At 39.0% G+C, this 16,441-nt stretch overlaps 1 protein-coding gene across 5 annotated transcripts in view; it reads right to left on the reverse strand.

Moving 5' to 3' along the window:
- Positions 1-3,162: 3,162 nt before the first annotated feature.
- The window catches only part of TRDMT1 (tRNA aspartic acid methyltransferase 1), a 39,909-nt gene continuing 26,630 nt past the window's right edge, over positions 3,163-16,441 (reverse strand). For all 5 annotated transcript variants that reach the window (XM_054816524.1, XM_054816522.1, XM_054816521.1 and 2 more), the window contains exons 6-11: positions 15,334-15,403; positions 14,368-14,451; positions 13,502-13,872; positions 9,387-9,444; positions 8,243-8,372; positions 3,163-3,919 (exon numbers count right to left, since the gene is read on the reverse strand). In XM_054816524.1, coding sequence (XP_054672499.1) covers positions 3,819-3,919; positions 8,243-8,372; positions 9,387-9,444; positions 13,502-13,872; positions 14,368-14,451; positions 15,334-15,403 — 814 coding nt within the window. In that variant the 3' untranslated portion in view covers positions 3,163-3,818. The remainder of the gene's footprint in view (positions 3,920-8,242; positions 8,373-9,386; positions 9,445-13,501; positions 13,873-14,367; positions 14,452-15,333; positions 15,404-16,441) is intronic.

Genomic DNA, 16,441 nt, shown 5'->3' on the forward strand with positions numbered 1-16,441 from the left:
TATATGTGGTTTCAAATATCTAAAAGGCAAAATATATTAAACTTCTAAGGAAAAGAAATACAATTCAATATCTCTACAATAAGCCAATGGTGTTAAACTTCAGTATGAATAGCAAGGAAATAACAGAGAAATCAAAGAGTTAGCTGAGAATGGTTAGTCATTGAGATGTAACAAATATTTGCTAAATTTTCTATTTATTTTAGAAACGTGACAACTGCTAAAAGAGAATTGTACAGTCATCGAAGCACTGGACGTGTTCAGATTTCTATTGAGATGTCTCTTTAGAAAGCAAAACAGACTTACCCATGACTACGTTTAAGACATATGATAGTGTTATCACAGATCAATGTTTTTCCAGCCTGTAACACACGGATTCCTGACAATCCTTATCCTCTTCCTACGAGGGTCAGCAAAAGGTGAGATAAAAAAGCCTGCGGGCAGGAGCCTTACATTCAGTGCATGGAAGGATGCACCTCCACCATGAAATTTTAAGATCATGTATCAAAAAAATATTCAAACCCACTGCATTAAATGAATGGTATTTTAGTAACTTCACGGTTACAAAGGTTTCTTCATGAGTATAGGGAATCCCTAGATTAACTCAGATGAAAACAAGCTTATGTAGGTAAGACATTTCAGTAAGGCAACCAGCACACTTCAAAAATGACCGCATAAATATGACACCACCAAATATGATGTCATTTTCCTCAGTGGAACTTCTCGAGTTTGGGGAAATCCAACCACATCACTGTGCTCAGCTAAAGAAATTTATTTCAGATGTGCAGAATAAGTGAGCTACAAAACCAAAAATCAGATTCTGGAAATCTCCTTCCATTCCTAGAGCTGTCTTCCAGATTTCACTCACCTTTTAGCTACTTTTGTAATCACATTTCATTGCTGTGAAAATGCTTAAGCTGAAGTTGCAAAGTGCAGCACTGATGTAGGCTGCAAAGCACTTACGATTAGGAGACTGCTCAGAAAAGGAAGCAATGTGATCATCAAGTGAGGTCAAGCAGGTGCAACCCAACAGAGCTCAGTAAATGAGTCTATTAATGACAAACAGATGGGATAAGAAGCAGTCACTCAGTTTAGCTGCACTGGTATTACAGGGTTAGCAGTGGTAAAATACACAAATATATATTTACAACTCTCTAATCCCTTCTTTCAAAGTATCTCCTTCAGAAACAGCTTGGATTAGCAAACAGATTTCAGTCTTCACAATCACATTGAATTAATATTCACTGTCAACATGTAACAGGCTGTATTGCTGTATCAGTTTTAGATGCAGCTAGCTAGCTTTCAACTTACACTTTATACTGCTTGCGAGTGGCATATAAACCATTAAAACATTTTTTACAGATTAAGGAATTGAAAACTAATCCTTAATAGTAATCTTTTGCCAAATATTATTATAGTGAGGCAAAACAGACAGACCATCTACATGGTTTAGCAGAAAGAAATCCCAATTTATACATAAAATTGATCTCCTTTGTTTTCATTTCAATGTTTGGATCATGTTAGATAGCAACAGATCTTCCTATTATCACATTTCTCCCAAGAACAAGACGATATAGCTACTAGTTATTGATCTGGCTGGTAAATCTACACCATAGCCACCATGCAAACAGGTAACTCTGGTTCGTAACACTGCCCAAACCACACTTGCTCTTTGCAGTTCAGTAGTAGGCACAGCCTAACATTAGTCTAGTGCTTTTTTTGCAGTTTTACACTTTTACAGTGCTACAAGAGACCAAGTAAAGAGAGAGGCTAACCTCATCCTGCTTCAGGGCCTAGCCCAGAGCTCTCTTAGAATTGTCCTGGTTTTCAGCTGGGGTAAATTCTCACCAGAAGCTGGGATGGGACACAGTCAGTACAGCTGAACCAAAATAGCCAAAGGGATATTCTATACCATATGATGTCATGCTCAGTATGTAAGGGGGGTGGCGGCACTGGCCAGGAAGGAGGGATTGCTGTTCAGTGATGGGCTGGGCATCAGGTTCTGGGCAGTGAGGAAATTGCATTGTGATCACTCGCTTTGTATATTCTGTTATCAGTACTGCTGTTATGTCCCTCTCCCTTTGCTGTCCCAGTGAACTGTCCTTATCCCAACCCATGAGTTTTACCTTCATCTTCCAATTCCCCTCCCCATCCCACTGGGGGAGGAGTGAGCCAGCAGCCCCATGGTGCTGAGCTGCTGGCTGGGGCTGAACCACAACAAATCCATTTCCATTTCCCTTTTGTTGCTGGAACAGCCTTATTCTTAGGGAATAAGACAGGCTGAGATAGGTCAACCCAAGCTTTTCCTGGTTTAACAGTCCAGAAGCAGCATGCAAATCAAGACTGAAGAAGAAATACACAGGCAGTCAGCAGAAGATAAAGTATGGCACAAAATAACAAGCTCATTTTCTTTTTCAGGAGTACTACGGCAGATGAGAACAGCTGCAGTATGTATGTCTCCAGCAGCTCTGTTCTCTACAGTCTTTGGTTTCTCCTGCATCACCAAGCCTAGATGCAGTACACTGTCACTCTTCCTGTGTCATCCCATAAGAAAAAATAAATTAAAAAAACCCCCACCAAACAGTGTTTTATCAGGAGTGGCAGCTTTGACAACTTACCGCTTTGGTGCCCAGGAACTATGATCAGTCTAAGAAATCCTTCAGTTCTGTGACACACCAGCTCCCTAATGGATGCTTACTAAGTATCACCTTGCCTTTTCCTCCCTCAAGCTGTTTCTTCTGTAGATACCAAAATAATATTACCTGTAAGGATAAATCACAACCGTAACACAAGCTTCTTTAGAAGGCTTTCAGTTTTCCCATAATATTCTCTATTGTTTCAGAGATATTAAACTCAAGATTTGATGATTAAAAACCCATTCAGTCCAGCCCTATGAGACAGTGTACAACTGTGGCACTCTGAACGGCCATATGCAGTGGTTTCATCCCAGCATATGCTCCTAACCCTAGTACTGCTACCCAGTTTTATGAATAAACCTTCAGAAGAAGCTCTTACAGTTTTTCTCCAGTTCTTATGCCACAGGAACCTAGACATGGAGCTTTTAATTTTTTTTTTTTTGTGTCTTTTATGTGTAGGTCTTCGGTAAGGAGCAATGATCTCATCATGAAGTATGTGATAACAGAAACAGGCAAGTTATTGTCAGGGTTGTGATAATCTTGAAATATTTTTTATTCAGCTGCACCTAAACAAATCATTCCAGACAGATACAGTTGGGTTCCAAAAATCTACAAGTATTTAGAGAGGATAAGACAACAATAAACTAAGGATGACACTGTGTCTTCTTAAAAATCATATACAAAATACTGAATTTAATACTTTCATTAGCTACAAAAAACACATCAAAATTTCAGATCGTATATACAAGATATCTTTTAAGAATGGATCACTGATATTTACAAATGAAGACATTTTACATGTAGAACTTGGTCTCTTAATTAAAACAGCTTTGACATTTTCAGCCTTTTTATACTGTACTGAGAAGATGGTTTTAAGATAAAATAAAATAGTCTTATCCATTTTATTTGAGGTATATATAAATGCTGCTCTTTTCCATTTTGCAAACTAAAAGGACATTTAAATACAGCAATTAAGTCCTGGAAACTTCCATTTAAATAAAACACCTCTACAATGCAAATCCACCATAAAAGCAAAGTATTAAAAATATATCAGAACCGTTCAGCGAAATGTCTGGAGAGATATTTTGGTAAGCTATAGTTTTTGTTCAGCTGCCATCAGCTTTCTCTTGGAAGACGGAAGTATGTTCTGTCAGCAGTCCGTACTCATCAGATTCAGGTTCTAAATTATCCAAGTAGAATGGAGATCAATTTTGCCACCACGTGTACATTGAGGCTGTTTCCCAGAAGACGGTAGCGTTGCTTTAGTGTTACTTTGTCAGGAAAGCCTAAAACAAACACATATAGTGCAGTGTCATTACTCTGGGTTTGCTCCTACCTTTTAGTCTCCTCCTTTCTTCAGTGAACAGTTCTTAATGCAGTTATCACAGACTGCAGCAGGGTTCACCCCCACCCCTAAAATCCACAAAGTTAAGAAAGTAATTCCCAACCAGTTCATTGGATTTGGATGGTTCTTCTACTACCAGTACTGCCACCCCTAAGGGTGAACAAGAAGCCTCAAAGCACTGCTCCGTCGTGTAACTAACGCCCATCTACCTTCTCTTCACGTACCATCCAGCAGTCTCAGGGAGGGGCAGCAGCACCTAAAACACTGCACAACTGCTGCTCTAGAGAACATCCGGAACATAGAGGAATATGGCCACAACAGAAGGAAAACAGGATGATTCTAAACTGCATTTCTCAATAAGCTTTATATTGTCCTTCCAGTCTGAGCCCCTCTAACCAGTTGAGGCAAATCAAATGAGTCTCACAGTGCAATATACCACCAGTACAGATTAAGCTATGAGCAAGGCTTGTTCAGTGAGTGATCAAGCAGCTGAACAATTTCCCATGTATTCAATGCTGATCCTGTCAAACGCACTCAAATACAGACATGTCCTTCACATGGTAAGTGCATGGACTGGCAGAAAGAAGGAAGGCCCAGAAAACAAAATAAACTGGTCCAGATATTGTGAAAGGGCTGTGCATTGAGCACACAAAGGCGACCAAGCTTCTGAGAATGAAGAAGTTGCCAAGAGCCAGCTGGTCTGCCATAACTGTCCTTGCCCTGCACTCTCAGCTTACTCCAGCTGTGAGCTAAAGTGCATTTGCTTCAACTTGAGCGAAAGATGAACAGCAGTGGTGATTCAACTGTTAGGGTTGTTTGCTAAGCTGCTGAAAATTGATCACATTCAATTATTTGATCATTCCCTAAAAAAACCTAACTTTGACATCGAGGTCAGACTAGCTTTAATGCATAAACAAGTGCATGCAAGTAGTGATATATATGTTCTGAAGTTTTCATAGCACTTCAGAAAAATCCTCTTCCAGGGATTGCTCAGGAGAGAACATGGTTGGACAGTTGCTGAGCCAAGGGTGGAAAGCTGAGGTGGTGGTGTCTGGGAGGAGTTGTTCCATCCTTCTCTGCCAGTTATTAATGCCTCGAATGTGGACTACTTTGGTAAACACAACTTCTGCCAGCTCCATCCACTCTGCCCAGCTTCCTGGCACTCACATTTGGGCAACGGTTCTTCTCTCTTTGGAACAATCACTTGCACTCCCACACATACTTCCTTAGATGGAGTTTTCACATTTAATCACTGAGTAAGGTACAGAATCTAACATTTTAAAAGAGTATAGAATATAAATATGTATTTATGCACACACAGACATGCACATGCACTTACAGCCCAAGAAGCTCATCTGAACCCTGAAAATTTCAGAGTTTCTCCTGCCTCTTGGCAGTTGAAGGCCTGAATTAATTTTCAGGGCTCACCGTTCCCTTTGTCCCAACCCTCCTCTATTGGCCTGTTAACATTATCTTGCACCTTCTCTCTCCTTGGCTCAAGAGTAGCCTACATCAGAAGGACAGATTTAACAACTCAGTAGACTGGCACTTGCTGCACAGCTCTCGCTGTATCATTTGGGTCACGCACGCTACTTGATAACGTTGCGGTCTTGGCAACATGCACGACCACATAGTGTTGGCTTTCCACTAGGCTGCCATTTGTTTCCTAATAGCTTACATATATCACTAACAGGAAAAATGGAAAAGGCATCCTGACATCACCCTCATGAAAGCAGCTTGCAGGTGCAAAAATGCTCTGATCACTTTTAATGATATTGCAGTGGAACCCACAGTAGCGACTAAGACAAATGACTGCAGTATTTCATTGCTCTATAGTGCAGTTACTATTTACAGATTTAGATGTTAAAAGCAAAAATAAATCTGTTAATGTTAAGAACAAACAATGTTTTTAATTCTGGACCTCAAGTTGTTAAAAGAAAGAACCATTTAGACACAATCATGTTTCTTCTGACAGTGCTGCAGCTAGTAACAGCATCTGTTACAAAGCTTCCTGACATTCTCTTCATTTCTAGCTTACAGTTTTCTCATTCTTTAGTTTCTTGGACGAACAACATATTTGCAGTAGGTACATCTCCAAGCTTTCTGTTGTTGAAAATTTCAGCCCAAATGTTGCTGTCACTACAGAACACAGGACTAGAGAAATTATAGTATATTTCTCTCTGAAAACACTGTACTTCACAATAATGACTTGAAGTTTAACATGGGAGAAATGCTGTCAGGGAAACACCCTTTACTGTAGCCATAAATATAGCAACTTTAAAAACCAAAACAAAACCCATACCCTGGAAATCCTCAAAAGAAACTTATAGTACCTAAATTCACCAAAGATTTCAATCAGCCTAAAGCTGACTAACACTGTGTGGGTTTTTTTTAAGTACAAAGTGGGAAATGTCTTAGATTAAACATATACGAAAGAAATGTCAGACTTGTGACTCAGCGCACTGGAAAAAGCTTGTTCTGCCTATGAATCAGGAGTATATGAGAGAAGAAGCCACTGGATGAGAGAGGCTTGTTTTATATGTAGTAGAAGTTGGAAGAGTAGTACAGTGAGACAGGGAACTGCAAGAACTGTAAAGAAGGTCCCATGATTAATGCTGAAGGGTACCGCCCTCTGAGAGGTGGAATCTGTCCCTGTCCCTCCCTCTGCAGTTCCCAGGTGACAAAAAGTTTGCTAAATGAGTGCTTTGTAGATGGTGACGATCTGGATGCTCCTCAAATTCAGAAGCCTGACTCATCTTGAGACTTCAGTTCTGGTTTACAAAAATATTGAAGCTCTCAGCTGTCCCTGAAGATAAACTCTCAACAGAGAAAGCATGGTATCGTCCCAAGCACTCTGAAATAGTAAAAGTCAGGTTTTGCAAACTGATCACCCTAAATGCATGGAGTCTTCCAAATATACAATTTCTACATTGTCTCAGCAATATTAACTCTACTACATCTCTCAGTAATGTTGCAAAGACTGATTAAACATTTGGAAAACACAAGCTGCATTTTTAAATAAAGAGAAAATGGGTGATTCTGTGCTCAAAAGGGAGCTTGAACAGCATGAGAAACCTATACAAGGCCAATCCAGCCCTGTTTAGCTCAGGTTTTTTTACATCAGCCCACATCAATATGGAACAGAGCTGTGCTAAGAAAAAAGCTGTCTGCACAAAGAACAAATCTATTAAAGAAGAGAGGCTATGAAAAAATCCTGCATGTTGGCATGTGACTCAACACAGCACACTCCTGCAAATACTCTTAAACAGGTAAGCTTACTGCTGTCAACTCTAATGTTTGACTTTGCAACCTCGATAACATTCTCTGAATGTAGCAATTTTGAATATAATTGAAAGTAATAAATGAGAAAACAAACTAGACCTGCAAAAGAAAGAAGTATATAAAACCTAGTAGCACTCCTCAGAGCTCTAAGTCACTGAGGTAGTCGAAGAAAAATATAACAAATTACTCAAGGTCAGCGGTGTCTTATTCTATAGATGCTTGTGTTGCTGAGAGACAATAAATTGATTTGATGTGATGGCAGCAGGCCAGACTCCTTAGCAGGTAGTAGCAGCTACACTTTCTCACCTGCCTTTCTTTACAAAGGGAACTCTGGTGAATTTGTTTCAGGCTTAATTCTAGTTGACCTGTGTCCAATGTACTGGTATTGCTGAGTCTTGTTCCTTGACTCCCTCTTCTCCACAAAAACAGTTAGAAAATGAAGCAACTGACCAAGGGCTAGGACTGCCTTTTCTAGAAAACAGAGATGACTTAAAAGATCATTAACTGAAGAGTCTGGTGCCTTCTGAACAAAGAAGTATCTGTATCTTCCAGAATTCCCTTTCTGTCAGCAGCTGCAAATGTGTGGAAGGGAGAAAGCAAGCAGCTCAAACACTGAAAACCACTAGCAGACTTCAATTGGCAGGATATGTTGACTTAACTGCAGTTGTGAGTAATGTTGGCTGCTGAGTAAATAGTTTCAACTTTAAACAAAGGTATTCCTTCACTGCCATTCAATAATAGAGCATTCCTCATGCCAAAATTTTGTTCTTAGTTTATGAAGATAAACTTAACCACAGAAGCTGGCTCTTATAAAATATAAAAAAACTAGTGGAAATTCAGAGAAATTCAGAGTTAGCCATCATAAGAATTGAGCAGTCAAAAAAAAAAGGCAAAATAAAAAGCATGGATTAGTCCCCAGTAAAAAAAACTACATTGGCATTTCTGAAGAATGACGTAGAAATGGATATTTTGCAGCACATACCAAATTCCACAGGGAATCCATGAAGATTTGCTATTTCTCTTGGGGTAAAGTACCTCAGTTTTAGTGTTGACAATTTCATAAGCTTCTCTTCTTCTGGTAACTCCTCAAGGTGTTTAAAGACTGATTCAAGCTATAAAGAATATTGAAAACAACAGATACCACTGATGGCAGGCCAAATAGGTAAAATTTAACACTCACATCTTAACAGAATGTTTCTTTGATTATCACAGTGCCAAAGACAATAGCACGTTCTGCTCAGAAGTACGACTGGTGGTGTATTTTTGCAGCCCGCATCTCAACACATAGACTTGCAAGAAAGAAATCAATGTTGCTATGAGGGCATTCATCATTTCTTCCTCCAGTTACAAGCTATACTAATAATGAGGCAATCAAAGGACTATAAACATATGTTAATTACAAGATAGTGACTTAACATAACTCAATAGCAGACCATCCACAGAAATTAAGCTGTATGGATGCAGCTGTTTTAATACATCCCCTTTGAGATTATCCTGAGTTCCAAAGCTGCATTCTTCTTATGCTTAGAAATGCCATATACTATTAGTGAACAGCACACAAGTGCAGGAGGTGGTGCTTGTGTACAACACAGGCTTTGTGAAAAGTATCTTTGAATGATGATTCACCAATACATTTAATTTTACCTTCCCAATGTCAAGACACTACTTTGTGGTGAACTTACTATCAACAGTAGAACTTTTCAAACTACGGTGTCTCCCCAGATAACTAATACTTTTGAAATTCAAACATGGTAAACATTTGACAATATCTACTGGATCATCTGTGTACAAAAAATGGCCCTAGATTCACAACACTGTACTGTAGTTTATCCATAGAATTAGTCATTTTTAATGTTTTCACATACCCCTGTGAAACTTCTTTATAACACTACAGATAATAAAATAATAGCAACTCATATTCTCCGAAGAGAGAGACACACATATGATCTTGATTTAAACAAACTGTTGTTTAGGAACACAAGTAAATCAATTGGAAACTCAGTTGGCATAAAATGTGTTTTTAAAAACTCTTTTGTTATAATATTCAGAATAACAAAGCAGAAGACAGGAAAAAAAAGTTTTAAAACAAGTCAGTCATTCTCATGTGTCAGTCTACACATTCTTACCTGTACATCTACTGCTGTCTGCAGAACTGAGCCTGTCCCTTCTACGTAGTGTCCATACCTTAACAACAACAACAGCGTTAAATTAATATTTTCACTGGACCTGATAGTACTGACAACTGCAAAGATGCAGGGAGGTTACTTAGGTTCCTTTGCTTTGATTAACAAATTGTGTCCTGGACGGATAAAGCAAAAGGCGTTGTTATTAACAATGCTAACCCCTGGAGTGCAGTAGCCTCTGAACATGCTCTGTGAGGATGGGGCTGCAGTCATCACACAAGGGTTTATCCACACTAATGCCTTACATAAGGCAACCAGGCAACTATGTAAGGCCAAGGAATTCAAATGTAGCATGATCAGAAAGGGCCATCTACATTGCACAAATCAATTTTACGTTAAGGAAGAATGTGTTAAAGGCCAAATGTTCCAAGGGGTTCAGATCAGCTCTCCGTATTCAAAAGGAGGACCATTAGTGTGAGCCTCCAGCTTTTGTATTAATCCATTAGGAACAAAGTAGTTCAGTCAGGTTTAATTTCTGGTTGCTTGTGGAACAGAGGGAAGAGACTGGGGGACGGCCAGGCATCTGTGCAGAGCAGTAGAGGAACGAAAGAAAGAAAAAGAAGGAAGAAAGAAAAAATCAAATCCAACAGTAAGCAAATTTACATTCTAAAACCATATGATAGCTTTTTTGGATGCTTTGTGGTTGACTGCATAACAACATGTTTACTCTGTAGACTCTTCCAGGCTATCATTTAAATATAATTATGGGCTTTCAGAAACACGCTTGGCTGGTCTAACAATGATAGTGTTTGACTGTCCTGAACAGAAGGAGACTGGGTCAAGTTGACAGATGGCTTTTGCACAGAGGAAGAGCTTCAGAAGATCCCCCACATTAGAATGATGTGGTCTGCATCAACCATTAACAGACACTATTCTCTCTAGTTTTATCTGTGCATCTGTAAAGACAGTTATAAAGGTCTTCTGCTCCATTTGGGGCCCATTCTAAAACAAAGAACTGGAACAATTTGTTTTAAGCCTTTCTAATTCCACAATGAATAAAGCAATGCTCTCCCTTCAGCACAGACACAATGACCCAGTACAGCTCAATCTTGAGAATTTCTTCTTCAGTTGGAAAAGGCTCACGAGTAGTTCTGCCAGTATCAACGAGAGCAACCCTCATTTTAAAATAAAATGCTTACAAATCTTCCTTAGGATCAGAACAAAAGACCATAAACATTGACAGAGATTAAAACCACATGGAATCGAACTGTGTTGTAAATACGTCACCTTTAATTGGTTAGTTGCATTCTGAAAATTCCCTATTACCAACTTTAACAACGTAATATACATAGCACTGAGGAATCTTCATCTTCTTCTTACATAGCATCTGATCTTATTTCAGAGGAACATATCTGAGCCACCATAAATAAATGAGGATAAATTTCAAAGTGGTATTTTAGAGTTTTATTGGGGAAAAAGCATCTTCTAATAGGATCCATGTTATATAAAATACTCTAGTCTAAATAATTGGCACTAGAGTACATAACTCCTCACAAAAAAAAAAAAAAAAAATCCAGTTGGCGTAAAAGTGGTTTGGGGCTGGGGTGGGGGAGGTGTTGGTTTAACACGAATGTGGGCAGATGGCCAATGTTAGGTGGATTGTTATTAATTATTACTGCAGCTGCTGACTACAGAAAAATTAACATTCCTACCTTAGACTCAGAATATAATTAAAGATGGGAATTTTTGCCACAGTAAAAAATGATGCATTGATTTTCTGACATTTCATTACCAGTTATAGTACAAGAAGTTGGCTTAAGAAATTAGAGTCTTCAATTTTCATCTGACTCAAGATTTCTCCGTCCCCTCCTTTATTTCTATAAGCTTTCAAAAACTCCTTAGTTTCATACACGTAATATATTATTTCTGGGTATATTGTGTCCTATATTGTGACTAACAAAAAATATAATTTCCATAATGCTAGAGAGAGTTTCTGTAACTAATATTACACTATTTTAGAAGGTATTGCTTCTCTTGTTAATAGCATATCAAGAATTTACAAGTCCAGAATGATTATATCTAAAGAAGTAGTTTTCATTTGCTCTGTCCTTTAAAATGGACAATTTCCTCTTACACCTTCAGTCACCACAGACATACTCCTAAGAGAAACCATGGCGTTTGGAGTCTCAAGGAATTCAGCAACCATTTTCCAATTGCCTAGGAGTCCAAGGTCAGAAGGGAACACAGGATCATCTGCTCAATCTCTCATGCATCACAGGCCATTACATTTTGCCCTATACTCCACCAAAGCCTTTCAGAAGACATACTGGTATGACAAAGGCAGAGAGGCAAAAAACACTGATGAAATATCGGTGTTTGAGGTCCCTGAATTAGCAAGGACTGGAGAAGGTATATCCTGATTATCCTCATCACAACCTTGCTGGAAATATCTGAAGACCAAATGAGAACCAAGGGAAATTTCTCTCCCAGTCTCAAAACTGATTGTCAGTATGACTCGTATGAAAGACACCGGACAGACATCTCAGCAGAGGGATTCTTTGTACTACTGGGAGTGTTGTTCTGCTCCATTCAGGGTCCTCCTTCCTAAATCTGATGCCTTGCAGAAACATAAAAACAGAACTCCTAGAACACATACAGCAGCAACTTATTCTTGGCCTCAGAAAGTGATGTGGATGAAGCCTGAGATGTAATTATAGTCTTTCTCTTAATGCAGAGCTGTAAATGATATGACCACATTGAGAAACATGTTGGAAAGCTTCCTTCCCAAAGGCTCTTAAAAAAGGAAACAAAGACAGTAAATCAGATTCCTACATTTTGAGCCAAGAACTACCACAACTACTTGGCCTGGTTCCTTCCACATCAGCAGAAGGGCAACGGTCACATTCTGTGTCAGATTTCCCACCACTATATATAAAGACTTCACATTAACTACTCAGGAGCCTCCTTCAGTGTGATTTTGATGAACGTGACCACAAACTACCGTGACAGTCTAGTGAAAGCACAAGCCGCCAATTTATTTTTGATGACACTTAAGGATATATAAGATATGTAAGAGATCGTTCTGGCCTAAGGCTTTTATTTGACTAGTCTAGCTAAGAAAGAGGTTCCACAAGATGCTGACTCCCCCAGTCAACTCAAGAGTGAGGGCAGAAAAGGTGTACGTCAATGGGAGCTGGGTGAAGGGCTTTCCTGTTGCACAAATTTTGAACTTTTGAAATTCTTTCTCTTCTCAGCTTTTTCATCATCAAAAAATTAAAAATTACAAAATCCACAGGAACTCTGTCAATCTGGCAGTCTAATTTCTACTAATTAAAAAAAGTTATAATTAGCTTTAAGTCATCAACTAAGCCATTTTGTTGAAACATTCTGCTAATTAAAAAAAAAAAATCTAATTTGAAAAATTCACTGATGTTAACAATTCCCACAAACTTCCAGGCTACAGCTGGCATTTTCCAATACAAATGCATTCAGGGAAAAAGCTCCGGACCAGTTGTCTGCAGGGTTTCAGAACACTCATCAGCCTCCGACAGTCAAACTCAAAATTGCAAGGTACAAATCAGAAAACTACTACACAGAAAAGCAGTGATGTTCTGCTCCACCCAACATGATTTGTAATGCAGCAACCTAACTGGTTTTATGACATATGGCCAATCTACTGCTATTCTGACCTACACAGCTGAAAAATCCAAGAAATCAATAAAAAGTATAGTGGAGACAGTTTTAATGAGGAATGGATCTGTCATGCATGACACTTTGTAACTTCATTGAGCAATATAAAGAAATTCATTAATGAATCAGTACTATACCAGTCTACTGGAACCATATTTCCGCAGGGGTAATTAAGCTTCTGTGAAGGTCAACAACAAGTGGCACTGTCTTTTGTGAATGCCTTTTTGGAGTGGGCACATGATGTTCTGCCAGATGGATTCTCATGCTGGCATTCCACTGGACCAGGAAGCACACACTATAAGGAGATTTTTTTCAGAGGCCTGGTTTTTTCTGATGAAATGGCTCTCCTTGTTTTTACAGTACACAAGCAAAAAACACACTTGAAATTTCAGGGCATGATTCAGCAAGACATTTTCTTTGCAACTTACCCTTTTGTAAAGCACGTGGATCTCCGGCAGGTGGGCTTAACAATGTCTAACAAGAAAGCATAGCGCAGTAAGGACTTGGGTGGTAAAAAATACTGACTCATTTCTTCATTTTCATCTTCCAAGAAATCTTTTAGCGTTTGAATAGAGGAATCATTGTCCTGACTGTGTTTCCTTTCCATTTCTTCTACTGTTTCAAGCTTAAAAAGAAAGGGCCCTTTTGGTAAACTCTTCTTGCTGCTGCAATCAGGACCAATGTTTGGATCCAGATTCTTCTCTTCAGAAGACAAGGAACAGCTAGCTTCATCCGCTTTGTTAGTGACTTTGTCCTTGAATAAGTCTTCTTGATCCTGATCTGGGAATCCTGTCAATATCTAAGAACAAATTGTGAGAAAAAATTAAAGAACAGCATTTGATAAACAACTTGCCAGCCAACTCTGCAGTAAGAATTCCTTCAGAGATGCTCAGAATAAAGCAAGTAACCATTTGATGTTATTTTCATGAAGATTTCAAAAAATATAAGCATCAAGATTTGCTGACCTACCAGCAATGACATCAGGAACAATCACAAATAATTGCCCTTGCAAATTGACCTTTCCAAGGGTGTGAAAAAGGTAGCAGAATGCATTGTTTTCTAGCCCACTATCAGCTACTGTCCCCCAACTGTTTAAAGCCATCTAAGCCACTGGCATGCATTTCAGTCCTTAAAAAACCCTCAGTATCCAGGCTGAGAGAGAGAGACAGAATTTAATGTTTCTGCTGATATCACTTATCCCTCCCTCTACTCATCAACACACACCACTAAACTGAAAATTTATCCCTCAATCTTTATGAAACAAAGCAAATTCAAATAACACTAACAGACTCACCTGACCAGGAACTTGAAAGGAAAATGGTTCTTGGTGAAGCTTTGCAATTAGAAAATATCGCAGCCTAGAATTGGGAATGCCAAGCTGTAAGCAAAATCCACAAACCTTTAGTCCACGCAATAAAGAGAGAAAAAGCGGTCTATAGCATCATATGAGTTTTCTACAATTACATATTAGTGTCTAGTGTATTATTACTGTATATTTTGCAACTTCAGAGCTATCAGTATTAATTCATAATACCTAAACTCTTATAACTTATTCTTTGTACCTCATGGTTTTGACTTTCACTGTAAATGAACAGGAATGTAAACAAACTTTTATGTGAGGTAATAAGAAAAATTACATGCAGCATGATTTCTTGGGACAGGTAATACCTGTTTTCTATAAAAAAGCAGAAAGGTGTCACCTTGCCTTTTGAACAAGGAATATTAAGACATCTAACAATGAAACAAATGCACTACAACTGGTTTTCAAGCTACCCTCTATCAGCTTCTCTCAGATATATACAGTACTTCACTGATTCCATTCAGTCTTGCACAATCTGAAATCTGTCTCAACTTTTTTTTCAGTTGCCAGGGAAACATGCAAACAAAGTCCCTCCTCCTACAAATGACAGTCACATTTTCTGTGCTGGGAAATTCACAGACATCAGCACTTCTGAAGCAATGAGGCTCCTGCAGGGAAAACCACCTTCTTGGTCACGGTGTAAATTCATGCTTTGTCAAAAAAAATCAAATGGTAGCAAAGGAATACAGGACTAGGATCCGAACAGTAACAGCAGTATGATTATGCCAGTATACTGATGAGAAACCAGAAGTCATGCCAGATGGCTTTCTCATTCTGAAGAGTGTTATCTTCAGCTCGGGGCATGACTCTCTTCTCTAATACAATAGATCATTTTCAAACATTGTTGGGCTCAGTGCAGTTTGAACAGTTAAGTAATATTAGAGCAATTTTAGTACTCACACAGGTTGGAGACAGGAGAAATTCTTGATATTTAAATCCACACATTTCTAGTGTTCGCAAAAGTTCGTTTCTGGCAGTGAAAAGAATCAAAAAGCAGTTACTCCCTTCATACAATCTTTAGACCCTTTTCTGTCCTAAATAAAAACACATTAAATGGAACACCTCAGGTACAAAGACATTCAGCACATTCAATGAAAGAATTGGATAGAGAATTACAGATATGAAGTCATCCATTTCTGAACTTGAGGAGACAACAAAGTTCAATGTTACTGGAGCCAAAAATTACTATTACACATTCACAGGTATCTCACATCTACTTTGGTGCAAATACCCCTTCAAAAAATATCCCATCTCTAGGCGCGTACTTATAGTGCGTCAACAAGGAAAATAATCGGAGTGCAACACATTCTCTTTATTGTGAGTTATAAAACAGGACATCAAGCCCACTACAAATAGCTCCCTACTTCCCTCTGTTCACATACATGGCATCAGCTAAGCCTAACAAAAGGGCTGACTCAAGGGATGACAAAAATTGGTGGCTTTGGTAATAACAGTGAGGTAGCACTGTACTTTATAAATAATGGAAAATCACAGAAATTGAAATCTTCTTGAAAAGACTTGTCTTTCCTATTCTGTGCAGACTGCGCTAGGCTGGAACCATATAAAAAGCATGAGCTGTGACCTGTACCTGGCACCATATGTCACACTGCATCCCATGTGTCGTAAGAGAAAGCAAGCATTCTGACTGGGGTGCTTTCTGAACTACAACTTGTTCCGAACACTGGCTAGCAAGGCATAGCCTAGGGAATTGCAGGGTCTACAGTAGCAGCCCGCATCTCCAACAAAGTGTTCAAGTGTTCCCAGAGGACTGCTGCATGCTTAACCAGGGCATGTCTCCCAGCTGCCCACCATATTCATTAAGGAGCATGATATGCATGCAGGGTGGCTGCTCTCTCAGCGCTTTAAGGAATGCTATGGAAAGATACTACTCTATGCCAGCAAAAAATTAGAAGGAAGACCACAACCTCCTGTCTCCTGTTTGCCCACAGGACAGGAGAAGGCTCCTGCTGTCATTAGGTAACCTTATTGACAACTTTCCTCTTCAACA

This window comes from Grus americana, chromosome 2 (genome assembly GCF_028858705.1).
Source record: "Grus americana isolate bGruAme1 chromosome 2, bGruAme1.mat, whole genome shotgun sequence".
In the NCBI taxonomy this organism is placed as follows: Eukaryota; Metazoa; Chordata; class Aves; order Gruiformes; family Gruidae; genus Grus; species Grus americana.